This window comes from Marmota flaviventris, chromosome 8 (genome assembly GCF_047511675.1).
Source record: "Marmota flaviventris isolate mMarFla1 chromosome 8, mMarFla1.hap1, whole genome shotgun sequence".
Taxonomy (NCBI): Eukaryota; Metazoa; Chordata; class Mammalia; order Rodentia; family Sciuridae; genus Marmota; species Marmota flaviventris.
In genome coordinates this window covers 113396721-113423196 of record NC_092505.1, presented here as the reverse complement: position 1 = coordinate 113423196, position 26476 = coordinate 113396721, and the positions used below count along the sequence as shown (strand labels likewise).

General features: G+C 40.4%; 1 protein-coding gene across 4 annotated transcripts in view; it reads right to left on the bottom strand.

Moving 5' to 3' along the window:
- Mlf1 (myeloid leukemia factor 1) overlaps positions 1–21382 on the bottom strand; it is a 38733-nt gene extending 17351 nt beyond the window's left edge. For all 4 annotated transcript variants that reach the window (XM_071615844.1, XM_027933932.2, XM_034635752.2 and 1 more), the window contains exon 1: positions 21237–21382. In XM_071615844.1, coding sequence (XP_071471945.1) covers positions 21237–21283 — 47 coding nt within the window. In that variant the 5' untranslated portion in view covers positions 21284–21382. The remainder of the gene's footprint in view (positions 1–21236) is intronic.
- Between the last annotated feature and the right edge of the window lie 5094 nt (positions 21383–26476).

The following is a 26476-nucleotide window of genomic DNA, read 5'->3' as shown; positions in this document are numbered from 1 at the left end:
GTCTACAGTATCGTCTGACATCTCTGAAGATACTCCACATTTATCCACAAGTTTAACCCTCTGGGGATCTTTTCTCCTCCACTAACATCCAGGTTGCCATCTGTCTTCATGTCCTTCACTAAAGAGCTGACTTCACGATTCCTGCCCCCTGGGTATGCGTTTTACAAGTTCTTGGTTTTCTTTTATCTGAAAATATTCATTTCACCATTTTTTCTTCTTCTATTTTATTTATTTACTTCTGGTACTGAACCTAGGGGTACTCTACCACTGAGCTGCATCACCAATCCTCTTTATATTTTGTTTTGAGGCAGGATCTGGGTGAGTTGCTAAGGCTGGCCTGGAACCTGGGATCCTCCTGTCTCAGCCTCCCAAGGTGATGGAATTATAGGCACCATTTCCTCTTGAAAGATATTTTCATGAGGCAAGTGGACTTTTTTTCCATTCCACACTTTGAAGACTACTTCACCCTCTGCTATCTTGCTGTTTCTGGTAAGGTATCAAAAGTGCTTGATACCTTACATTTCAAAATGTCTTTCTGCTATATCCAATTGATGTATTGTTTTCCAGATTTTTTTCTACATCACTTCCTTTTAGAAGTCTGAGAATAATGGACCTACACCTGGTTTCCTTATGTTTGTCTTGTTTCAAGTTCTCTTACAGCTTCTCAACTCTCTAATCTAGTCATTTCCACTATTATTGCAACTACTTTTTATACCCTATTCTCTTCTCCTCCGGTAACATCTAATGTTAGACAACATTCCAATATTCTGCTAGAGATTCTTAAGGATCATCATGTTCTCGCCAACCCCAAGTTTTCTTTTTCTGGCGTTCAGGTTAATTCACATTTAGATTAACTACATATCTTCAAGTTTACTGACTTATCTTGTCATCTCCTTTCTGTTTAGCCCACCTAAAGGATTTTTTCTTATATTTTCACTTCTACAATTTTTATTTAGTGTGTATGTATCAATTATTTTATATGTATATAATTTCACTTCTTTTACTGAGATTTTGTATCTTTTCACTCATTGCAAGCATATATTCCTTTACATCATTAAGGAAAATTATAATAAATGCTTTAAAATTCTTGTCTGTTGATTCTAATATATGAGTCACTTCAGGTAAGTCTCTATTGATTATCTCTTATATGGAGAATATCTTTTATCTGTTTCTTTGCTAAGTAATTTTGAACTTTACCTATACATTGTGGCTACTATTTTGTAGAAGATCTAGATTTTGTTATGTTCTTCATAAGTGTTGAATTTTATTTTAAGCAGACAATTAATCTGGTTAGCCCTAAAAGTTCTGTATTAAATGACAGCAAAAATCACTCAGAGTGCTCTTTGAGTCTGTTCCATACGCAGGTGGTTTAGCTTAAGATTTTATTCATATTATTTGGTGTTTACGCTCTCTGGTTCTTTCTTTCCTTTCCTTTCCCCTTTTCCCTTCCCCTTTTCCCTTCCCTTCCCTTCCCCTTCCCCTTCCTCCCTTCCTTTCTTTCTTTTTTTTACTAATCTGTTCAGCAAATTTATATCTTTATTTTTTTAATGTGGTGCTGAGGATTGAACCAGTGCTCACACATGTTAGGCAAGTGCTCTACTACTGGAGCCACAGTTGCAACCCTTGGTTCTTTCCTTTTTGGGATCCCCTCCTCTACTTTTCAGTGACTGTGTTATACTGAACTCTGCTCTTGATTTTTGAACCAGACTGAGTCTTCCAGTAGAGTTCCAGCCATTCTCCGTGGAGGAGATGGGGTACACCTCAGGCTAGAGTTGTCTAATCCTTTTTCTAACTATGCAGATCTCTACAGTATGTCTCTGCTTTTGGTCATTTTCTAGCACATTCTTTAGAAAATTTTTTATATTGTAAGCTGGGATTATTGTGTTAAATCCACAAGAACACTGATCTAACTGAAACTTTCAGAGCCACATTAGAAACAAAATTCACTTGAGAACTATCCCTTTGCATAGCCTTGTTCTGCTAATTGACTTCTTGGGGCTGAGGCTGTGGCTCAGTGGCAGAACACTTGCCTAGCATGTGTGAAGCACTGGGTTCAAACCTTAGCACCGAATATAAAAATAAATAAAATAAAGGCATGGTGACTGTCTACAACTACAAAATTTTTTTTTTAAGTGTTACTTCTTCTAATTAGTATAGCTCATCTTTCAAGGCATGTTAGGTAAAACTCAGCTGAGAATCCATCTGGTTCTAGGCTTTTCTTTGTTGGAATAAGTAGTTTTAATAGTTGCATCAATTTCATCAATTTATATTAAGTTTTCTATATCCTCATAGTTCAATTTGTCATGTCTCCAGAAATCTGTTGATATCTTTGAGAGTTTTTAGCTTATTATAGTATAAATTCTCAAAAGAGTTTCTAATGATCTTTTGGATTTCAGTGGTGTCTGTGATATCTCCTTTTTCATCTCTAATTTTATTAATTTGGGTCTTCATTTTATTAGTCGGCTAAGGGTTTATCAATCTTGCTTATGCATTCAACTAACCCTTTTTTTACTGATCGTTCGTATTTTTTCTTCTGACTTTAACTATTTCCTGTCTATTTCCTATCTACTGATTTTGGTGTGAGTTTGTTTGATTGTTCCTAGGGCTTTGGGGTGTAATGTTAGATTATTTGACATTTTTTTAAATGTAGGAACTCAGTGCTATAAATTTTTCTTTTAAAACTGCCTTTATACTGCCCTGAGATTTTAATGTGTTGTATCTGTATTCTCATTTTGTTTCTTTTTTTAAATTTTTATTGTTGGTTGTTCAAAACATTACATAGTTCTTGATATATCATATTTCACACTTTGATTCAAGTGGGTTATGAACTTCCATTTTTACCCCGGATACAGATTGCAGAATCACATCAGTTACACATCCATTGATTTACATGTTGCCATACTAGTGTCTGTTGTATTCTGCTGCCTTTCCTATCCTCTACTATCCCCACTCCCCTCCCCTCCCCTCCTCTCTTCTCTCGCTACCCCCTCTACTGTTATTCATTTCTCCCCCTTGTATTTTTTCCCTTTCCCCTCACTTCCTCTTGTATGTAATTTTGTATAACCCTGAGGGTCTCCTTCCATTTCCATGCAATTTCCCTTCTCTCTCCCTTTCCCTCCCACCTCTCATCCCTGTTTAATGTTAATCTTCTTCTCCTGCTCTTTGTCCCTACTCTGTTCTTAGTTACTCTCCTTATATCAAAGAAGACATATGGCATTTGTTTTTTAGGGATTGGCTAGCTTCACTTAGCATAATCTGCTCTAATGCCATCCATTTCCCTGCAAATTCTATGATTTTGTCATTTTTTAATGCAGAGTAATACTCCATTGTGTATAAATGCCACATTTTTTTTATCCATTCGTCTATTGAAGGGCATCTAGGTTGGTTCCACAGTCTTGCTATTGTGAATTGTGCTGCTATGAACATCGATGTAGCAGTGTCCCTGTAGCATGCTCTTTTTAGGTCTTTAGGGAATAGACCAAGAAGGGGAATAGCTGGGTCAAATGGTGGCTCCATTCCCAGCTTTCCAAGAAATCTCCATACTGCTTTCCAAATTGGCTGCACCAATTTGCAGTCCCACCAGCAATGTACAGTGTACTCTTTTCCCCACATCCTCGCCAGCACTTGTTGTTGTTTGACTTCATAATGGCTGCCAATCTTACTGGAGTGAGATGGTATCTTAGGGTGGTTTTGATTTGCATTTCTCTGACTGCTAGAGATGGTGAGCATTTTTTCATGTACTTGTTGATTAATTGTATGTCCTCCTCTGAGAAGTGTCTGTTCAGGTCCTTGGCCCATTTGTTGATTGGGTTATTTGTTATCTTATTGTCTAATTTTTTGAGTTCTTTGTATACTCTGGATATTAGGGCTCTATCTGAAGTGTGAGGAGTAAAGATTTGTTCCCAGGATGTAGGCTCCCTATTTACCTCTCTTATTGTTTCTTTTGCTGAGAAAAAACTTTTTAGTTTGAGTAAGTCCCATTTGTTGATTCTAGTTATTAACTTTTGTGCTATGGGTGTCCTATTGAGGAATTTGGAGCCCGACCCCACCGAATGTAGATCGTAGTCAACTTTTTCTTCTATCAGACAGCGTGTCTCTGATTTGATATCAAGCTCCTTGATCCATTTAGAATTAACTTTTGTGCATGGTGAGAAAAAGGGATTCAGTTTCATTTTGTTGCATATGGATTTCCAGTTTTCCCAGCACCATTTGTTCCAAGATCCTATCCTTCCTCCATTGCATGCTTTTAGCCCCTTTATCAAATATAAGATAGTTGTAGTTTCGTGGATTGGTTTCTGTGTCCTCTATTCTGTACCATTGGTCCACCCGCCTGTTTTGGTACCAGTACCATGCTGTTTTTGTTACTATTGCTCTGTAGTATAGTTTGAAGTCTGGTATCGCTATACCGCCTGATTCACACTTCCTGCTTAGCATTGTTTTTGCTATTCCGGGTCTTTTATTTTTCCATATGAATTTCATGATTGCTTTCTCTATTTCTACAAGAAATGCTGTTGGGATTTTGATTGGCATTGCATTAAACCTATAGAGAACTTTTGCTAATATCGCCATTTTGATGATGTTAGTTCTGCCTATCCATGAACAGGGTGTATTTTTCCATCTTCTAAGATCTTCTTCTATTTCTCTCTTTAGGGTTCTGTAGTTTTCATTGTATAAGTCTTTCACCTCTTTTGTTAGGTTGATTCCAAAGTATTTTTTTTTTTTTGAGGATATTGTGAATGGAGTGGTTGTCCTCATTTCCATTTCAGAGGATTTGTCGCTGATATACAGGAATGCCTTTGATTTATGCGTGTTGATTTTATATCCTGCCACTTTGCTGAATTCATTTATTAGCTCTAATAGTTTCTTTGTAGACCCTTTTGGGTCTGCTAGGTATAGAATCATGTCACCTGCAAATAGTGATAATTTAAGTTCTTCTTTTCCTATTTTTATGCTTTAATTTCTTTCGTTTGTCTAATTGCTCTGGCCAGTGTTTCGAGAACTATGTTGAACAGAAGAGGAGAGAGAGGGCATCCCTGTCTTGTTCCAGATTTTAGAGGGAATGCCTTCAATTTTTCTCCATTCAGAATGATGCTAGCCTGAGGCTTAGCATAAATTGCTTTTACAATATTGAGGTATGTTCCTGTTATCCCTAGTTTTTCTAGAGTTTTGAACATAAAGGGATGCTGTACTTTGTCGAATGCTTTTTCCGCATCTATCGAGATGATCATATGGTTCTTATTTTTAAGTCTACTGATGTGGTGAATAACATTTATTGATTTCTGTATATTGAACCAGCCTTGCATCCCAGGGATGAATCCTACTTGATCATGGTGCACAATTTTTTTGATATGTTTTTGTATCCGAGTGGCCAGAATTTTATTGAGGATTTTTGCATCTAGGTTCATTAGAGATATTGGTCTGTAGTTTTCTTTCTTTGAAGTGTCTTTGTCTGGTTTAGGAATCAGGTTGATGTTGGCCTCGTAGAATGAATTTGGAAGTTCTCCCTCTTTTTCTATTTCCTGAAGTAGCTTGAAAAGTATTGGTATTAGTTCCTATTTAAAGGTTTTGTAAAACTCTCCTGTATACCCATCCAGTCCTGGGCTTTTCTTAGTTGGTAGTCTTTTGATGGTTTCTTGTATTTCCTCAATTGATATTGGTCTGTTTAGGTTGTCTATATCCTCCTGACTCAATCTGGGCAGATCATATGACTTAAGAAATTTATCGATGCCTTCACTATCTTCTATTTTATTGGAGTATAAGGATTCAAAATAATTTCTGATTATCTTCTGTATTTCTGAAGTGTCTGTTGTGATATTGCCTTTTTCATCCCGTATGCTAGTAATTTGAGTTCTCTCTCTTCTTCTCTTCGTTAGCATGGCTAAGGGTCTGTCGATTTTATTTATTTTTTCAAAGAACCAACTTTTAGTTTTGTCAATTTTTTTCAATTGTATCTTTTGTTTCAACTTCATTAATTTCAGCTCTGATTTTAATTATTCCTTGCCTTCTACTTCTTTTGCTGTTGTTTTGCTCTTCTTTTTCTAGGATTTTGAGATGAAGTATGAGATCATTTATTTGTTAGTTTTTTCTTTTTTTTAAGGAATGAACTCCAAGCAATGAATTTTCCTCTTAGAACTGCTTTCAATGTGTCCCATAGATTCTGATATGTTGTGTCTGTGTTTTCATTTATCTCTAAGAATTTTTTAATTTCCTCCTTGATGTCTTCTATAACCCACTGATCATTCAGTAACCTATTGTTCATTCTCCAAGTGATACATGATTTTTCCTTCCTTCTTTTATCGTTGATTTTCAGTTTCATTCCATTATGATCAGATAAGATGCATGGTATTATCTCTACTCCTTTATATTGTCTAAGAGTTGCCCTGTGACATAATGTATGATCTATTTTTGAGAAGGATCCATGTGCTGCTGAGAAAAAAAGTGTAACTGCTTGATGTTGGGTGGTATAGTCTATATATGTCAATTAAGTCTAGGTTATTAATTGTGTTATTGAGTTCTATAGTTTCCTTATTCAACTTTTGTTTGGAAGATCTGTCCAGTGGTGAGAGAGGTGTGTTGAAGTCTCCCATGATTATTGTATGGTGGTCTATTAGACTCTTGAACTTGAGAAGAGTTTGTTTGATGAACATAGCTGCACCATTGTTTGGGGCATATATATTTATGATTGTTATGTCTTGTTGGTGTATGGTTCCCTTGAGCAGTATATAGTGTCCCTCTTTATCCCTTTTGATTAACTTTGGCTTGAAATCTATTTTATTTGATATGAGTATGGACACTCCTGCTTGTTTCCGAAGTCCATATGAGTGATATGATTTTTCCCAACCTTTCACCTTCCGTCTATGTATATCTTTTCCTATCAAATGCGTCTCCTGTAGGCAGCATATTGTTGGGTCTTGTTTTGTGATCCATTCTACTAGCCTGTGTCTCTTAATTGGTGAGTTTAAGCCATTAACATTTAGGGTTATTATTGAGATATGGGTTGTTCTTCCAGACATATTTGTTTATTTATGTTACTAAACATGGTTTGTTTTCCTCTCTGATTATTTTTCCCTCCTTTACTGTCCTACCTCCCACTGTTGGTTTTCATTGTTATTTTCCATTTCCTCTTCTTGTAATGTTTTGCCGAGGATGTTTTGAAGAGATGGTTTTCTAGCTGCAAATTCTTTTAACTTTTGTTTATCGTGGAAGGTTCTAATTTCATCTTCCATCCTGAAGCTTAATTTCGCTGGATACACAATTCTTGGTTGGAACCCATTTTCTTTCAGTGTTTGAAATATGTTATTCCAGGATCTTCTAGCTTTCAGAGTCTGTGTTGAAAGATCAGCTGTTATCCTGATTAGTTTACCCCTAAATGTAATCTGCTTCCTTTCTCTTGTAGCTTTTAAAATTCTCTCCTTATTCTGTATGTTGGGCATCTTCATTATAATGTGTCTAGGTGTGGATCTCTTATGATTTTGCACATTCGGCGTCCTGTAGGCTTCTAGGATTTGGGATTCTGTCTCATTCTTCAAGTCTGGGAAGTTTTCTCATATTATTTCATTGAATAGATTGCTCATTCCTTTGGTTTGGACCTCTATACCTTCCTGTATCCCAATGACTCTTAAGTTTGGTCTCTTTATGTTATCCCATATTTCTTGGATGTTCTGCTCATGGTTTCTTAACAGTCTTGCTGAGCTGTCTATGTTCTTTTCAAGTTGAAATACTTTGTCTTCATTGTCTGATGTTCTATCTTCTAAGTGTTCTACTCTGCTGGTAGTATTCTCAATTGAGTTTTTAAGTTGGTTTATTGCTTCCTGCATTTCTAGGATTTGTTTGTTTGTTTTTTATAACCTCTATCTCCCTGTATAGTTGATCTTTTGCTTCTTGGATTTGTTTATGTAATTCATTGTCGAAGTGATCTTTCATTGTCTGATTTTGCTGTCTAATGTCTTCCTTGAGACTCCCGATCATCTGAAGCATGTATATCCTGAATTCTTTATCTGAAATTCCATCTGCTGCAGCTATTACCTCTTCTAAAGTTGAGTTGACCTGCATTGCTTGTGGTCCTTTCTTTCCTTGTCTTTTCATACTGCTCACGTTTCTTTCTGCTTGGTGAAACTGTTGTTATAGAAATTTCCCCCCTATATATTTATATTGCTCTTGTATAGTTGAAAAGTCTCCCTTGCAGGGGAGGGCGGCGGCTGTGCTCCTCCTCCAATTGGGGTGATCTGTCTACCACGCCCATGGGCCGCTGGGCCTGTTCTGCCGGTCGGTCGCAGGTATAACTACCTTGCAGGCGCCGGCGGCAGCTCTGCTCTGCCCTCACTCCAATTGGGGTGACGTGTCTCCCACGCCGGCGGGTCGCTAGGCCTGTTCCGGGTGCGGGTGGCGGCTCTGCTCTGCCCCTACTCCAATTGGGGTGACGTGACTACCACGCCGGCGGGCCGCTGGGCCTGTTCCAGGCGCGGGCGGCGGCTCTGCTCTTCCCCTACTCCAATTGGGGTGACGTGTCTGCCACAACAGCAGGCCGCTGGGCCTTTTCCGCTGGTCATTCGCAGGTCTGCCTACCTTGTGGGCGCGGGCGGCAGCTCTGCTCTGCCCCTACTCCAATTGGGGTGACGTGACTACCACGCCAGCGGGTCGCTGGGCCTGTTCCGGGTGCGGGTGGCGTCTCTGCTTTGCCCCTACTCCAATTGGGGTGACGTGTCTACCATGCCAGCAGGCTGCTGGGCATGTTCCGCCGGTCAGTTGCAGGTCTGCCTACCTTGCGGGCACGGGCGGCGGCTCTGCTCTGCCCCTACTCCAATTGGGGTGACGTGTCTGCCACAATGGCAGGCCCCTGGGCCTGTTCCGCCGGTCAGTCGCAGGACTGCCTACCTTGCGGGCGTGGGCGGCGGCTGTGCTCTGCCCCTACTCCAATTGGGGTGACGTGACTACCACGCCGGCGGGTCGCTGGGCCTGTTCCGGGTGCAGGTGGCGGCTCTGCTCTGCCCCTACTCCAATTGGGGTGACATGACTACCACGCCTGTGGGTCGCTGGGCCTGTTCCGGGCGCGGGCCGCGGCTCTGCTCTGCCCCTACTCCAATTGGGGTTACGTGACTACCACGCCGGCGGGTTGCTGGGCCTGTTCCGGGTTCGGGCGACGGCTCTGCTCTGCCCCTACTCCAATTGGGGTGACGTGACTACCACGCCGGCGGGCCGCTGGGCCTGTTCCAGGCGTGGGCGGCGGCTCTGCTCTGCCCCTACTCCAATTGGGATGAGATGTCTACCATGCCAGCAGGCCGCTGGGCCTGTTCCGCCGGTCAGTTGCAGGTCTGCCTACCTTGCGGGCGCGGGCGGCGGCTCTGCGCTGCCCCTACTCCAATTGGGGTGACGTGACTACCACGCCAGCGGGTCGCTGGGCCTGTCTCTCATTTTGTTTCTAAGTATTGTTTTAAAATTTCTTCTGATTTCCTATTGCTACTCACTTATCATTCAAAAGAGTATTTATTTAATCTCCAGGTATTAGAGATTTGTATTTTTATCTTGTCATTGATTTCTCATTTTATTCCATTATTATCTGATAGGATGTATGAAATCATGTCTAATTTTTTTGCATTTACTAAGATTTGCTTTGTACACTGAAGTATTACCTATTTTAAAGAACATTCCATATTCTGCTAAAAAGAAAGTAAATTCAGTTGTCAATGGATGAAATAGTCTATAGATGTCTGTTAGGTCCATCTGATTAATAATATTTTTTAGTTCTCAAGAGTCTTTACTTAGATTATGTCTCGATGATCTATCTACTAGAGAGTTGTGTTGAAATCATCCAGTATACCATGTTGGGGTCTATTTGATTCATTATATTGAGAAGGATTTGTTTTGTGTATGTATAATATTCACTGTTGCTTGGGGAATATTTACAATCATTGAATCTTGTTGGATGATTCCATTAACCAGTATTAAGTGACCTTCTTAGTCTCTTCTAATTAATTCTGGCTTGAAGTCTACTTTGTTAGGAGAATAGCCACTCCTGATTGTTTAGGGTATCATTTGCATGTATATCTTTTCCCACTCATTCACCTTCAGTTTGGGGATATCTTTGTAAGGCAAGTCTCTTGCAAACAACACATGGTTGGGTCTTGCTTTTTTAATCCAATCTGCCAATCTATATCTTATGACTGAAGTGTTTAGACTATTTACAGTAAATATTATCTAGAGATTATTTTTATTTCCTGCCATTTTGACTTATTTCTAATGCTTAATTCAGACTTGATTCTCCTTTAATAGACTATGCAATTCATCCCTATGCTGGCTTTCATTTTTCTTTTTCATTCCTTCTGCATGAAATATTTCATTGAGTATGTTTTTGTAGTGAAGGCTTAGTGGTTATGATTTTTTACTTTCCACTCAATATTAAAGTTTTTATTTCATCTTCAATTCTGAAGGATAGTTTTTCTGGATTTTATAATCTTGAAGATACCTGCTTTCTTTCAGGTCTTGGTAGATATTATTCCAAGCCCTTCTGGCTTTTAGGGTCTGGGTTGAGGAATCGATTAAAATCAGAATTTGCTTACCTCTAAATGTGACCTGTCATTTTTCTCTTGCAGCTTTTAAAAATCTATCCTCCTTCTATATATTAGGCATTATCATTGTAATGTGTCTGGGAGAGGATTTCTTTTGATCTTGTATATTTGGAATTCTTTATATATCTTGAATTTGAATTTCCATATTCTTTCCTAATATTTGGAAAGTGAAGATTGAGCATTCCTTTAGTTTGCACTTCAGAGTCTTTTTGTACCCTAATCATTCTTAAATTTGGTCTCTTGATGTTATCCTAGATTTCTTAAGTATTCTGGTCATGATCAACTTTTTTATTGTTGACATTATAGTTAAGATTATGTACTTTTTCTTCAAGGCCTGAAAATCTATTTTCAAAGTGGTCTAATCTATTTATGATGCTTCCTATTAAATTAATTCTTAATAACTTGATTTATTGAGTCTTTCATTTCCAGGATTTCCATTTAGTTCTTTTTAGAATCTCTACTTTTTACTAAAGTGATCTTATTACACTTCCTATATTTTTTCTTTAATTTCACTCTTTATATCATCTTTTACCTCTTTGAATAGTTCAAGTATGAACTTTCTGAATTCTTTCTCTGACATTTCCTCCATTGTGGTGTTAATAATTATTGACATATTGTGGGCTGTTTGGGGTGGTTTGTTCCCTTGCTTTTTCATACTGTTTGTAGGTTTATCCATCTATTGGAATGATTATCACACTTCTTTTATCCAAGGGCCTAATTGTATGTTTCTTTCTCTTTTGAGACCCAGGCTGGGCAAATATCCAGGTATTGATACTTTCACTCAATGTGTATCTTCTGCTGTTCCCAATATTAGCACCATTTTGAGGTAAGTTACTGAACCCTATTTACTAAAATCACTTCAGAGAAAAGACATTCAAGCTTAGGAAAATAACAAAAACTTGTTGATACTATTCTTCCCAGTTCCTCTAATCCAGATAGGAATTTGTAGTAAAGCTCTTTCCTGTCAGCTGTTCTTTTACCATCTCCCTTCTGTGCTGTGGAGGAGTTGGGGATCACCACCTAGCTCCACTCTGCCATCTTCTGGAGTGATAGCTAGTATTTTTACATAGATTACATCTGTAAGCAGTACAGTTTCAATAATTATTATTATACTTATTATCTAATGTTATGCCCTTAGAAAAAGCATTTCCTATCTTTCAGGGTGCCTGGCATTTCCCCTATTGATCTTTTTGCACCTGCGTAGGAGAGAAATCTGGGCCTCCTCAACACAGGAGAGGAAGCATATAAATGGCTCAAAGTTTTATGCTCCTGGTAAGATGCTAGCAATTTTTGTGTTTCAACAAATTAACACTTTCCAGTTGTTATTACTTGGGAATTTAATTTTTTAAATATGCTAAGGCAAAAACTATATTCCAAAAATTAAAACTTAAACTCAATTTGAGATTTTTGAAAGATGAATGTAGAAATTTGTTAAATAAAATGTTTCAAATGAACCAGTTTCTGTAGTTGAAGGCGGGTTATTAACAAGATAAAAATTATAGTTCTACTAATTAATTTGTTTATGAATTTATTTAAATGAAGACATCAGAGTATTAGGTTTATTGAGATTATTACACATTTCACCCTAAAACAGACCAATGTAATAAAGAATAAATTCTCTCTCTCTCACACACACACACATACACACACTTACACACATATATATGCACATACATACAAAGATGGAGATAATATGCATACAAGAATCATAAGGTCATTTTTCATACTAGCTCTGTGAGAGCTTACTTCTGGAGGTTGTCCTGAAGTTACAATATGAATTTACAACTCTCCAAGTCCACCATCAAATAACGTCACACTGATTCAAGGAGCAAGTACATTCGAATAACCCCTTCCCTTGCTTGCATCACTGCTATCATTCAGCACATCATCAAACACATGTCATTACTCTGGAAAAACTTCCCTGTTAGATTAAGAAAAGACTTTTACTTCCCTCACCTGTTCCCTAATGCTCTTCCTTTGTGTATGTAGAGAAGAGTGTCTGACCTGTTTCATTTTCCTTCTCTCTGAAGATCTTCTATTGATATTTCTTGCTGGGCCAGTCTACGGGCAATAAACTCCATTTTTTTTTAATTTTAATTTTTTGTGGTACTAAGGATGGAACCCAGGGCCTCTCAAATGCTAGACAAGCACCCCACCACTCAGCTACACCCCTAGTCAAACTCCAGTTTTTGCTTGTCTAAAAAAAATCTTTATTTCCCCCTCATTTTTGAAGAAAAATTTTGCATGATACAGAATTCTAGGTTTGTGGGTCTTTTCTCCTGACATCAAATATTTCATGCCACCCTCTTCTTGCTTACACGGTTTCTGAGAAGTCAGGTAAAATTCATGTTCTAATCTTCTTCAGGTAGGATGTTTTCCCTCTGGCCTCTTTCACCATGTTCTGTCTTTGATTTTCTGAGGGTCAAATATGATAACCTAGGTTCAGCATTTGGCATTTATCCTGCTTGGTGTTTGCCGAGCTTCCTGGACCTGTGGTTTGATGTCTTTCATCAATCTGGAGAAATTCTTGGCTCTTGTTGTTTCAAGTATTGCACCTGCTCCTTTCTCTTTTTCTTTGGCTTCTGCAGTTTCACTACACATAATACACCTTCTGTAGTTGCAGCGACCAGTCTTTGGATATTGCTTTCTTCAGTCTCTGCTCAGTCTCTGCTTCAGTCTCCTCAAGCTCAGTGACTCTTTCCTCAGCTGTGTTTGATCCACCAGTAAGCCCAGCAGAGGCATTCTTCTTTCTGTTAGTGTTTTTTTTTTTTTTTAAATCTCTAACATTTCTCTTACTCTTATCCCCCTTCAGAATTTCCATCTCTCTGCTTTTGTCTGTTCTTGTTTGTTGCCTGCTTTTCCTACTAAGGCCTTTAGCATATTACTCATAGTTTTTTAACTTCCTGGTCTGAGCACACCAATATCCATGCCACAGCCAATTCAGTTCAGAAGCTTGTTCAGCCTCTTCAAACCAATTAGTGACTCTTTGCTGAAGGGTGTACATGATACACTGAATGAAGGACCATGGTGCACAGCCCTTCGCTAAAGTATTGGTGAGGTGGGGAGGCAGCAGTCATAAGACTGGGTCTCAGGCTTCTGTGAATCTGTGCCCTGGACACTGAATGCCACCAATGGATCTTGGTCCTCCTTCAATGGGATAGGATGGCTGGAGAAGCTGGTGTTGGGTACCCCCACCATCCCATGATTTAAAACTCTTTCTCCTGATCACAGGCCTCATTAAAAACAGAATGAGGGGCTGGGATTGTGGCTCAGAGGTAGAGCGCTGGCTAGCATGCATCAGGCACTGGGTTCCATCCTCAGTACCGCATAAATATAAAATAAAGACATTGTGTCCACCTATAACTAAAAAAAATTTTTTTAAAAACAGAATGAGGGGGCTGGGGCTAAGGCTCAGCAGCAGAGTGCTTGCCTAGCATGCATGAGGCACTGGGTTCAATCCTCAGTACTACATAAAAATAAATAAAAAAGGCATTCTGTCCATCTACAACTACCAAAATAATAATAATAATAATAATAAAAACCAGAATGAGGTGGCCAATTTTAAGATGACTACTTTCCCAAACACCCTACCAGAACCAAGAGATTGTCCCCAATATTTACCAGAGCTCTAATGCATAAAACTCACAAAAGTGAGGGTCCAACACCCCACGATCCAGTCCTTCTCCAGCTTTCAACTCACCCTTGTTCACACTGAGCCCCCAACAAAGAAGGCACAGGTGTTCCTGAGATGGTTTCTCGTTGTGGATTTCTGTTTAGGTGAGTTGTGAGCCTCCGTATTCGCCTGTGTCCACTTGCTGGGGCAGGTGGTCATCCTGTGATTGCACTTTGACAATCTAAGAAAAGCTGTTGTCTTCAGTGTGTGCAACTTTCAAGTTGCTGCCAGGATCAAGTGTTGACCTCCCAGCTCCTCACGTCCTGAGCCCCCCATAGTAGTTTAACAGATTGCCATCCCCAGACTTTCCACCTGTTAAAAATTGAAGAATCATTATTTGCTTTAGTCAGCTTTTTTGCTGCTGTGACTAAAGGACCCAACCAGCATAATTGTAGAGGAGGAAAACTTTATTTGAGGGCTCATGGTTTCAGAGGTCTTAGTTCATAGAAGGCCGGCTCCATTGGTCTGGGCTCAAGGTGAGGCTGAACATCATGGTGAGTGTGTGGCAGAGGGAAGCAGCTCAAATCATGGTGATCAGTAAGTAGAGAGTGTCTCCATTTTTGAGATACAAAATATATACCCCATAGCCACACCCTCAATTCCCACCTCCTTCAGCCATACCCGACCACTTCAGTTACCACTCAATTCCTATCAAGGATTGTGTTAAGACTTTTACAACCCAATCATTTCTCCTCTAAACTTCTTGCATTGTCTTATATGTGAGCTTTTGGGGACACCTGACATCCAAACCTTAATACTATTCTAGCAGAATCATAGGCAACTAGTGCTAAGAGAAAGTTGTGCCAACTTGCAAATGGAGTGGATCAACAGCACACAATGAAGAGCTCATGTTTCAGCATACTAGAGGGCAGAGAGGAAGCTGATTTGTGTTTCTGAAATCTAGACCTAAAGATCAAAAAGTTATGTTAAAATTAAGAAATCAAAATTTTGTCTATCTACCTACTTTTTATTTGAAGGAAGGTTCAAGTAGCTCTAAAAGTCATAAATGACTTGCTAAAGAACAATTTCTAATTCCCACCTCAAAAATAAGATTGCTAACAGTATTTGTTATACCTTTGTTGAATATGGGGTTAAGGGATTTCAGACCACTAATGTTTTAAGATGGCAATTAAAACGGGGTCCTTCTGTGCAGAGCTTCACTCACTGAACACGCAGAGCTTAGAGTTCGTAACTAATATAAAGGCTGTATTACTACTCTGCAGTTACTTAGGAAAACAGCCAACTTTTCCTTTAGATATGTGGATGAGATTCAACTGCAATGAAGAAAAATTCTTCAGGGAACACCAGATTTTGTTCTGTGAATAAGTGAGAATTAAACAGCTATTACTTTCCCACAGAATCATAAAATGTACTGAGTATTTCTCACTGCATTATAATTGGGCCACACATTCATCAACTAAATGTGACTAATTTAAAATGCTATCCAGGTTTTTGTTTATTTAATAGGAGTAGACAAACTCACACATACACTAAATATGTAAAATCATGTGAATTTGTGAGCACCATGAACAGAAGATCCACAAAAGTGGGTCAGGCCATTCTGGAAGAACCAGTGGGCCTTCTAGAAGCTTCAGCTTGTGTCTACCAGAAGAGCTGCTGCTCATAGGTATGGTCATAAGGTTCTCTGCTCAAATTTAAATTCACTTTTCTCAAAGTAAAAATAGAACTTTTAAAAGCAAGAGTTTGATTTAATATTTTAAAATTTTAATCATTTGTTTTCTCAAATGAGAAATAGTATTTTATGTATTTCTCCCCCATTCACGTTATTTTTTGCACATAAATATTTCATTATCCTAGGGCAGCCAATTGAAAATATCATGAGGCTTTAAGAAGTTCATATCTTAAAACAGTTGTTTCATGTACATGAGCTAGTCTAAGGTAATAATTTGAAATTGGTTAGATTAACGTGAAAAATATTCTTTGTGTATCCAAATATTTTGCAGACTCTAAAGTCACACTTGAAAAAATAGCTAAAGATGAGGGAAGTGCTCATGGTATATATTGAGTAAACAGATATTTAACCTTAAAGTGGGATCTCAATGGGGAAGAATTCATATATGGAAAATAGAAACAAAATACACCTAGATAATGGGGTTGCATTATTTTCTTTACCAAACTTCCTATGGTTTTCAGACTTTCCATAAGCAAAGTCAGCACAAACTTACTTTTCCTATCACCATGGCCAACCAAGTCTTTCAGGACTGGTGACACAAACTACAACCACGCTCAAAGAAATCTGGTCCCAAATGTTCTTTCTACTCCATATTGTTTAACATCCAGATTATCTCACAAAGCAGGAAAATAAATTGTTGCCTCCCCCAAAATAAAAACCTTTTTTTTTTTTTTTTTTTTTTTTTTTGCAAATTATTAAAACACAAAAGTTACTGAGTTGTTGTTCTTTTTAAGGACTGGTAATGTTTCATTTAAGAATAAGTTCCTGTTTTAAAGATTCTATCACACACACACACACACACACACACACACAAAATACATATTTTACCCAAGTTACAATTTTCTTTAGTCTGTATATAGCTATCTGTGCTTCTAAGTAAGAAAGCATTACTTCATTCCATAGGTTCTCAGATCACAGACATGATACTTCCATTTACTAAGGAGACTCCCTCCCTTCTACTGTACATAGTCCTGGTAAAAAGCTTGGCCAGAAGATTATAGCAGCTCTTGATCATAAAGAAATGTTCCCTAGTTTGAAGTAGACTGATCCCTTAAAAAAAAAAAAAAAACTTGGATAATCCAAGTTTTGACATTAGAAATAATGCCCCAAATGAATAGTTTACCTGAAATATTACTTGAATTAAAGACTAGGGATTATAGAGCTTCATTCTATGAAATAGAATATTTTTTAAACATTTTTTTAAGTTGTAGCTGGACACAATACCTTTATTAATTTATTTGTATGTGGTGCTGAGGATCAAACCCAATGTCTCACACATGCTGGGCAAGCACTCTATGCTGGGCAAGCACTCTACCACTGAGCCACAACCCCAGCCCTCAAATAGGACTTGAAATTTACAAAATTTACTTACAAAAAATTTCCATATCAAAATATTTCTGAAAAAAATTACTGTAGATGTTGAAAGTCACAATAGCTACTGAGATATTAGCATAAAGCTGGACTTTGAAAATCACAGCCCTGTATTTTAGCTGAGTATTCTCCTTGCCTTTATTAAGCAATAGAATGAAAGGTGTCAAAATACTAATTAGAACCCAACTATAGCATCATTTTCGGGGGGAGGGATACTGGGGATTGAACTCAGGGCACTCGACCACTGAGCAACATCCCCAGCCCTATTTTGTATTTTACTTAGAGACAGGATTTCAGTGAGTTGCTTAATGCCTCACTTTTGCTGGGGGCTGGCTTTGAACACATGATCCTCCTGCCTCAGCCTCCTGAGGCTTTGGGATTACAGGCATGTGCCACCGCACCAGGCCCAACTGTGACATCTTGGGGAAGGGCCCTCCTCAGACTGACTGGGAAAACAAGGAAGCAAGCAGCCCTGAAAGCTGTGACTCCTTTATTTCCTGCTGTGAGAATGCTCCCAGCCACCAAAACAGTCCATGCACCCTTGCACAAGTTGTGCACTCACTCTCAGCGCCATCAGTGCACAGGTTCTCCAATCAACAGTGTTCTCCAATCAATCCAATCATCTCTATGGTGCACAAGAAATAGTGGAGGCTGGGAGTATGTGTATCTTAGCTCCTGTCAACCCAAAGACAACAGAAGCAACTCCTGAGAAAACCTGTAGGGAACTTGGACCAAAGGCTGGTCAGATCTCAATGTTATGCTTATATCAAGAGTTGGCTGGCTCAGTACCACAGTAACTGATTCCTAAAATAAGGCAGATCCACTAGCCTGCTCTTTGCCTTCCATCTCTAACCAATATAAGTAGTAACACAGCTATTCTTTGTAGATTTTCCTGTTCAGGAACTCATTTTTTGTAGCTCATAAGATTCAAAGTTCATGTTTCTATACCAATTAGAAAAGTCTGGCTTATGCTAAATATATCTGAAGTTTTCTAATCCACATTCTTGAGGGTATCATGATGCCAAAATCATTTTATCCTCAGATTAATTTTCCTGTCTATACATACTTAAACACACACACACACACTAACACACACACTAACACAGTTGTTAAAATTAAGCAAATACAAGTTTGATAGAAAGTAGTATTCTTGAGAGAAAATTACATGGCAGGAAGTGCTTAACACTTGTGCTTTTAACCAAATTACAATAGAAAGCATTTAAGAAAGCATATTTGAAAATAAGGAAATTTTGTCATTGAAGTAAATTCGGCTCCTGACATAATTAGATACAAAAGTTTTTTTTTTTCCTAAGTCCCAAATACACAGTAAAACATTAAACATCAAATTTTAAACTATTACTTTAAAAGTTTCTCTTTTTTCTTCTTTCTTTCTTTCTTCTTTAGTTGTTGATGGACAGTATGCCTTTATTTTATTTGCTTATTTTTGAAAGTGGTGCTAAGGATCAAACCCAGTGCCTCACACATGCAAGGCAAGCACTCTAACACTGAGACCAGCCCTGGCTCAAAAGTTTTCCTTTAATTTTCTGATAAACAAATTGTTTAATATATACTATTATGAGAAGGTAAACACTGAAACTGGATATATTTGAATTCAAAAGTACAGAGTTTTTTTTTATTCAAATCTTTTAAACATTTAATAATCTGACTATTATCTATCATTTTTTATTAATCTATCTCTATTTTGTTAGAAACTAATAATTCTAATTTTATTTCCAAGAAGTTTATGTATTTTTGTCTGTCTACTTTTAAATAATTAGTAAGTTAGTAGAATGTGCTTGACTAGGCTCAACTGTGAACTAATGGATTACGTAGAAAATGGTAGTAGAAAATTTACGTAGAAAATTTCTCCTTAGAAAATGCCAACAGTAATGGCATTTTTGAATGCAAATAGTAATTACTTTCAGCAACCAACAAAATACTACAAATTAACTACAAGACAGAGAGTGAAGGACACCAGATCACCACTGAACAGCTTTTATTAAATACTCTCCCTGTTAAGTTCTCCACTAGCGAATCAAAAGGTCACTACAATGCTCACAACCCAGGCAGTATCTATATGAAAATGGTGGACACAGGCTATGCGTTCCACTTCTCTTGTATATTCTTAAGGTCAGTGGATTATTTAACATGTTTGCCACGTCTGAATTCCTTGTGTTTTAACTCATCAAAGTAATGGATACTCATTTCATTTGGGGTTAGGATAAAAGGGGTGAGTCAAATGAAAGATTATCTGAAATAAAATATAAATTCATTCTTTTTCCTGTATCCCCAAGTGTGTTTACTTTACGTATAATTAAAGAAAAGAAATTACAAGCATGAAATTGCTTTTGTAAGGTCAATCACAATCCTGTTATCCTACTTTCTGATATGGCTGCCTGCTTTTGAAGGCAGCTACAGAAAGTGAAGAAAGCCTCACTCAAGGTAGTTGATAGCTTTCTCTGTGCTCAGCATAGAGAAGAGTGTTCTTTGATGCATGCCTACTATTTGTGGTCTGTTACTATTCCTGACTCTGAATCTCAACCATGGCTTTGCCCTGAAGGACTCACCCAACACTTAAATTACACTTCTGCTAGACATTTGAAAGGAGACACTAATTACATTCATGGCTTAATTAAGGTCATTGCTCTTTTTCTTACAATCAGGGATACAATACAACTCAGAAACTGGTCACTGAACTGATGTCACATTTGCATAAGAATTATTGAATGGCTGAATTAATAATCTACGGATAGTTTTTTCTTTAAAAACAAATTTTAAAAACCTGTGCAGTAAGCTGTAATATTTTAACCTTAAAAAAATAGTCCCTAAGCTAGACAAAATTCAATAATCAAAATAAATTAGGACAGAAAGTCAAAATTCAAACTGGCAAAACACTTGGGCAAAAAAGCATCACAAAGCTAGCTATCTTGAGTATCCAATTCGCGGATGTTATGTCCAAAGGAAGAATTTTAAAAAACAACAACAAAAAAATTGGATCCTAGTGAAACTTAACTCCAGATGCCTTCTTCCTGGGGCATGCCATTACTCCCCTGGAAACCACTCACAAGGTAATCGCTCTAGTTCACCCAGGTGTTGGATGTCCACTTATGTGCCCTACTGGGACATTTGAAAAGGGTCCCTTTTCCAAACTGGGCTAGCTTTATGAGCAAGGCGACCAAAGAAACAAACAGTGCACCTAGCAACCTGCACATAGCACCTGAGGCTCTCTGGTCACAACCTACTCACACCAAGCACGCAGCCATAAAACGTCCCCAATTTAAGAGCTCTTCGGGTCCTAAGAGATGTTCCCAGCCAGGATTCGCAGAAAAAGCGGTCGCGAAAAGGTGCTGAGAGCCTAGTTCTCGCCAGCAGCTGGGCCCGCGTCACCTACAGGGTCCCGCACCTGCTGAGGCAAATCTGCGCGAGGTCAGGGCAGTCTGGTGGCCAGTCCGAGCGCAGTCCGCACCCACGAGTGCTCCCGTCCGGCCGAGTGCCTCGGACCCTGCGGTCCCGACCCCCCCCCCCCGAGTCCTCCTCTCCCCTCGCCCCAAGACCCTGCGGTCTCCAGCCCTCTCGCCCCGCGCCCCGGACCCTCCCCGCTCCGCGCCCAGACCCTCATGGCTCCCGCATTCTCCGGTCCCGTGCCGCGCCCCAAGGTCCCCTCTTCCTCGTCCCACTCCCCAACGTCCTCCCGTCCCGCTCGGCGACCCTAGAGCCTGTGGTCTTCGGCCCTCTTGGCCCTCGCGTCCGCTTATCCCGCCCCGCGCCCCCACGTCCTCCAGTCCCTCTCTGCGACCCAGGACCTTGCGGTCCGCAGCCTCCTGGCTCCCGAGTCCCCGGACCCTCCCCGCCCCGCACCCAGACCCTCCAGGTCCCCGCGTCCTTTCTTCCCCGGGCCCCGATTCCCTCCCTTCTTTCCAGGTCCGACACTCACGAGAAAAAGGGGTCGTCCTCGAAGCCGTTGTTCAGCATCCTGAACATCCTGGCAGCCGCCGGCGCGGCGGAAGGGGACGCGGACTGGCTGGAAAACGGCGACCCCACCGCGCCCGCGCGCAGCTCCCAGCCCGCGACGCTCTGAGCTACCCGGGCCCCCAGCCTGGGAGAGCGCGAGCCGGGATGCCCTCCCATTGGACGCGGCCAGTGGCGTCACAAAGAGGGCGTGGCAAGCGCGCTGCCTTGGCAACCAGAGCCGCACACGTGCGGGAGATGTGGGACAAGGCGGCCTATCATTGGACGATGTCCGTGACATCATAAGGGGCGGGCCCCGCGCCGCCATGGCAACTGAGGCCGCTTTCCAGGCCGGTAGCTGCCAAGCTCCGTGGCTCTGTGCCCCGATGCCCTCAGGGTGCCCGCTTCGCGCCCTCGTAGACCGCCAAAGCCTCTTCGGCCGTGGGGGCGGGCACGCTTGGGACTGGCTGGCAGTTGAGGTCAACCACCGACCGCGCTCCGTGCCCGCTGAGGAAACACGTGCTCGGAGCCCTGGAGCTCAGTCTGCAAGGGGTGCGCTCGCTGCCGAAGGTGCCAGTCACATTTCACAAATTTGCCCTTAGTGAGTCTAATTCCAGAGCATATTTCCCAGGGAGCGAACCGCTTGAGCCATGTTGCAGACGTGGGATCAAAAAGCAAAAAAGAAAGGTGCCCTCTTTTGGTCTTCTTAGTTCTGTTCCAAGGACCCTATGTAATTTTGAAGCCCTTAAAAAGTCTCTGGCGTTAAAAAAAAGAAAAGTAAGAAAGAAAAGAAAAAGAAAAAAAAGAAAGAAATTATGGTATTTACCGGTAAATGGATGGAGCTGAAGAATATCATGCTAAGAAAATAAGCTAGTCCCCAAAACCAAAGGCCAAATGTTTTCTCTGATATGCAGATGCTAATTCACGATGAGGGGAGGTGGGGCTAGGGAAGAATAGTTACTTTGGATTAGATAGAGGGGAGGGGGAGTATGGAGGTAGGAAGGATATGAATGAATCGGACATTATTACCCTATGTACATGTATGATTACATCACCGATGTGATTCTACATGTACAACCAAAGAATGAGAAATCATTATACTCCATTTATGTAGGATGTGTCAAAGTGCATTCTACTGTTATATATAACTAATTAGAATGAAAACAACAACAACAAAAAAGTCTCCAGCATTCCTTAACCTAACAGCAGGATTAAGAAACAAGGGCTTGCAGGGCAGGAAGCCCTATCTAACTGAAATTCCATTACTATGTATTTTTGTTTTCATTGTTTTTATGAAGGAGACTTCATTTATGTCGAGAAAACTCATTTTGATTTTGAAGCAGTAGTATTCAAAAATTGATATTGCATTTGAGGCTAGGCTTTAAAAATTTTAATGAAAAAGTGATCTAACTTAAATAATACAGGTGGTGGCTGGGATGTAGCTCAGTGCTTGCCTGGCATACTCAAGGCCTGGAGTATAATCCTCAGCACAGCAAAAAAGAAAAGTCAGAAGGAAGAGAGGGAAATAAAAGAATTAGTACTGGTGGGATTTGAATATGGTAGTAGATTTGGATATGGGGGGGGGGGTGCCATGACAGTGAGGCTCAAATAACTGAGTTTTAGAAAGCATTACTGTGTGCCTACCAGGACCCTGGAGGCAGGAGAGGGAAATTAGATGAGAAGAATGGTACAGGTGCAAAGAGAATGTTTCTTTCATGTGCACCCATTAATCCAGTGTGGTCTCCAGACTTTGAAGGGCTGAGAAGAGGAGGAACATCTGTGGCTTATCGGGCTAGAGAGATGGCACTCTGCCAGTGTGAATAAGCAGCAGACTCTGACTTGGATGTGGCAGGAGTACTTGAGTTATTTTGGGAGCTGGAAATTTAATCCTCTGGACCTCTTACCCCCACCTTAGCCAAGTTCTCTGTCAACCTCTTCCTGCTAAAGCTGGTGGCATGAGGCAAGGCTGACTTCACATGCTAAGATAAGATGGAACAGCCCCTTCCAGGGAATAGGATATTTTCTTTTTCTTTGGCCTTGGAATGAAGCCCCAAAGCATATACATTAGGGAAATTCTGAATTGATATTAAGGCAAACAAATTATTTTATAACACCCTGAAATAACTATCTGCCCCCACCCCCAGTACTGGGGATTGAACACAGGGCTTTAGTCTTGCTCAGGCAAACATTCCACACTGAGCTACATCCCTAGTCCCTTTAAAATTTTTTTTTTCTTAGTTGTAGTTGGACACAATACCTTTATTTATTTTTATGTGGTGCTGAGGATCGAACTCAGTGCCTCACACGTGGTAGGCGAGCGCTCTACCACTGAGCCACAACCCCAGCCCCATCCGTAGTCCTTTTTATCTTTTGAGTTTTGACAGTCTGGCTAAGCTAACTAAGCTGAAATGAATCAAATCAAATCAAAATGAATTGGTGAAAAAAATCAAAATGGGGTAAGCTATGTGATAGTTAATAGTATTAAAATAGTTTTGGATTAAGGCCGAACAAAGAAACTTGTGAAAATAATTTCCTTTTTGTTTCATGGAAATTTTTCTCAGAATCACATTGTTAAAACATGAAAGCTTTATTCTAGGCATAGGTTAGTCTGGGAGTTACCTGGCGCTTCTGAAGTTTGGACCTAATGGCAAATGCTTAAATTTTAAAAAAGTGGGGGAGGGCTTGTTGAAGAGAGCTTGACATCTGTTTTTGATTTGATAAGTAAGAGGCAGGAAACAAAAAAGAAAGGGTGGGTCAGGAGAATGAACATCTGAGCAAGCAAGCAGCAGAGATGTGGAGCAGGACGAGAGGACAGGGTCCTAGGCTAGGCTCCAATATGTCATAACAGCCAGTGTTACTGAGCATGCCAGGTGCTGTGTGTACATACCCTGTCAGATGCTCACTAGTTTCCTGGAGTAGAGATGCTCTTATCCCCACATATAGATGATGCCACTGAGACATGGGCCAGTTGCCAAGGTTCACACCATAGCAATTAAAATACAGTGCAGACCTTACTGAGTGTAGGATAAAAGCAGGTAATCACTTCTCAGAATCAGTCCAACAAGTTAAGTGGACCCTAACCACAAAGCATGAAATCCAGTGAGAATTCCTCCAAATAAAGTCCATTCAGTTCCACAAATAATTAAGTGCCTCTCCTGTATGGGATAGACAGATGGAGGCATCCATGAACAAAACACGCCAAAATCTCTGCCCTCCTGAGGTTTCTGTTACTATGACAAAATGAACAACAATCAAAGTAGTATATTAAAAGGCAATGAGTGCTAAGGGGAAAATTGTTCAGGGAAAGGGGTGGAGGTTTACAGCTGTGGAAAATACAGTGTATATTACTGAATGTGAATTTGAGCAAAAACTTATAGGAAGGAGTCGATATCAGAAGAACATTCTAGATCAGTACAGAGGTATAAAGTGGCATGTGTCTGGTGCATATGATGCACAGTTCCATTCCTATGTCTTGAAGCTCACCTTCAGAGACAGCAGGGAGATGAACCATGTGAAATGGAAATCACCCATTAGGATGGTATCTCCCATGACACTTCTGGTGCTCAAAGCACAGTTCTAAGTGCTTTGGTACCTATTCTCATTTAACCCTCATGCTAACTATGCATGCTGAGAAGTTTAGCCCTGGGTTACATATGAAGACAACAACATGCAAAGTTGATGACTGTCTATCCATTTCAAACCTAGACTTGTGAAACTGGGGTTTGAGAGGAAACTTGATTCTGCTTCTGCAGGTAGGTGGTCTGTATGAACTGTAGCCTTTGGTGCCAAGAAAGCCTGTTTTAGTGTTAGCAGCTCATCACAGCAGGGATACTGCCTGCATGAGCTCTGAAGGTCAAGGGTTTTACTGTAGGCAAAGTTCAAATCATCCCCACTACCACTGAGTGGAGTGTGGCAGCTTTCAGTATCACAGCTCTTAATGGTGGCCATGCCCTCAGGTGTTGTGACAGACCCCACAGCTCACTGCCAACTTCTTTCCTGGTTCTTTTCTCACAAATCCAAAGCATGAAATCCATGGGGATGGTGGAATACAAGAAAAGGATTTATTCACACCCGAAGAATACAAACAGAATTCCCTCATCAGGGGAAGGGGGGGACCCCATAGAGGTGCTGCCTAAGTGTACTATTCTGGGGCTTATATAGCACTTGAGTCAGCACAACTGGTCCAAATTTATGCCAATCAGGGTTTGGGAAAGTACCAATGCTGTTAGGTAGTCCTGCAATCTCATTCAGATCTGTCCCACTCCTGATTTCCCACCCCTTGTCAGGAAGCAGGAGGTCGAGGTCGTGGACTGTGGATCTGGGTTGCGGGCGTCCTCATCAGGCCAGGCTGTGCTGCTGTAGTGGGACAGGGGGATGCACCCTGACTCACCTTGGCTCATGCTTGCCTTCCACACTCCAGCCCACCTAGGACACAACTGGCAGCTCTAGAACTTGTCCTACTTCAAAGCCTATATTCTCGCCACCATTTACTTTGCCTCCCTATTTTGAAAAAGTAAATGCATCACTTACTGAGCACATCTGCATGGCAGGCCTTTATACATGTGTAATCTCCAGTTACACCATTGCTCATGTTTAATTTGGAAGTACACTGACCAGGAACATCCAAAGGATTGAGTGAAACCCAAGCCAACTTCACAATTCCACTTAAGACGTTGAGAGTTCAGAGTAGCATTGACCTGTTGGATAGTGGTTAAGACCAGCTACATCCAGACACCATTGCACACACTCAGGCTACAAAGCTCACCTTCAGAGACGGTAGGGAGATGAGCCATGTGAAATGGAAATCACCCATAGGTGGGCTGGAGTGTGGAAGGCAAGCACCTTGGACTTTTCAGACTATTTCTGATGACATTATCTCAAGTGCCACAAAAGAATCAGGCAGGCTTGTGAGTATTGGACCTTGACTTAATTGTTACTCTCCAGAGCCAAGGTATTAGGCCTCTAAACATTTTTCCATGGTTAATTTCAGTGTAGCTAGGGTTCCTTTATTGGATCCCTCTGTCTTAAACAATGTTCAGAAGCGCTCTGGGATGGATGCCACAACAAATTCACAGGTGATGGGGAAATTTTTGCGGGAACAGAACTCTGGCGTGTGTTGGTCATGGAGCCAGGTAGCAGCTGGGGTTAGTTACACATTTCAATATTAGATTGACTGCATTACTTTTATATGCCTTACTTTTAAAAGTTAGCAAGTTTTTAGGATAG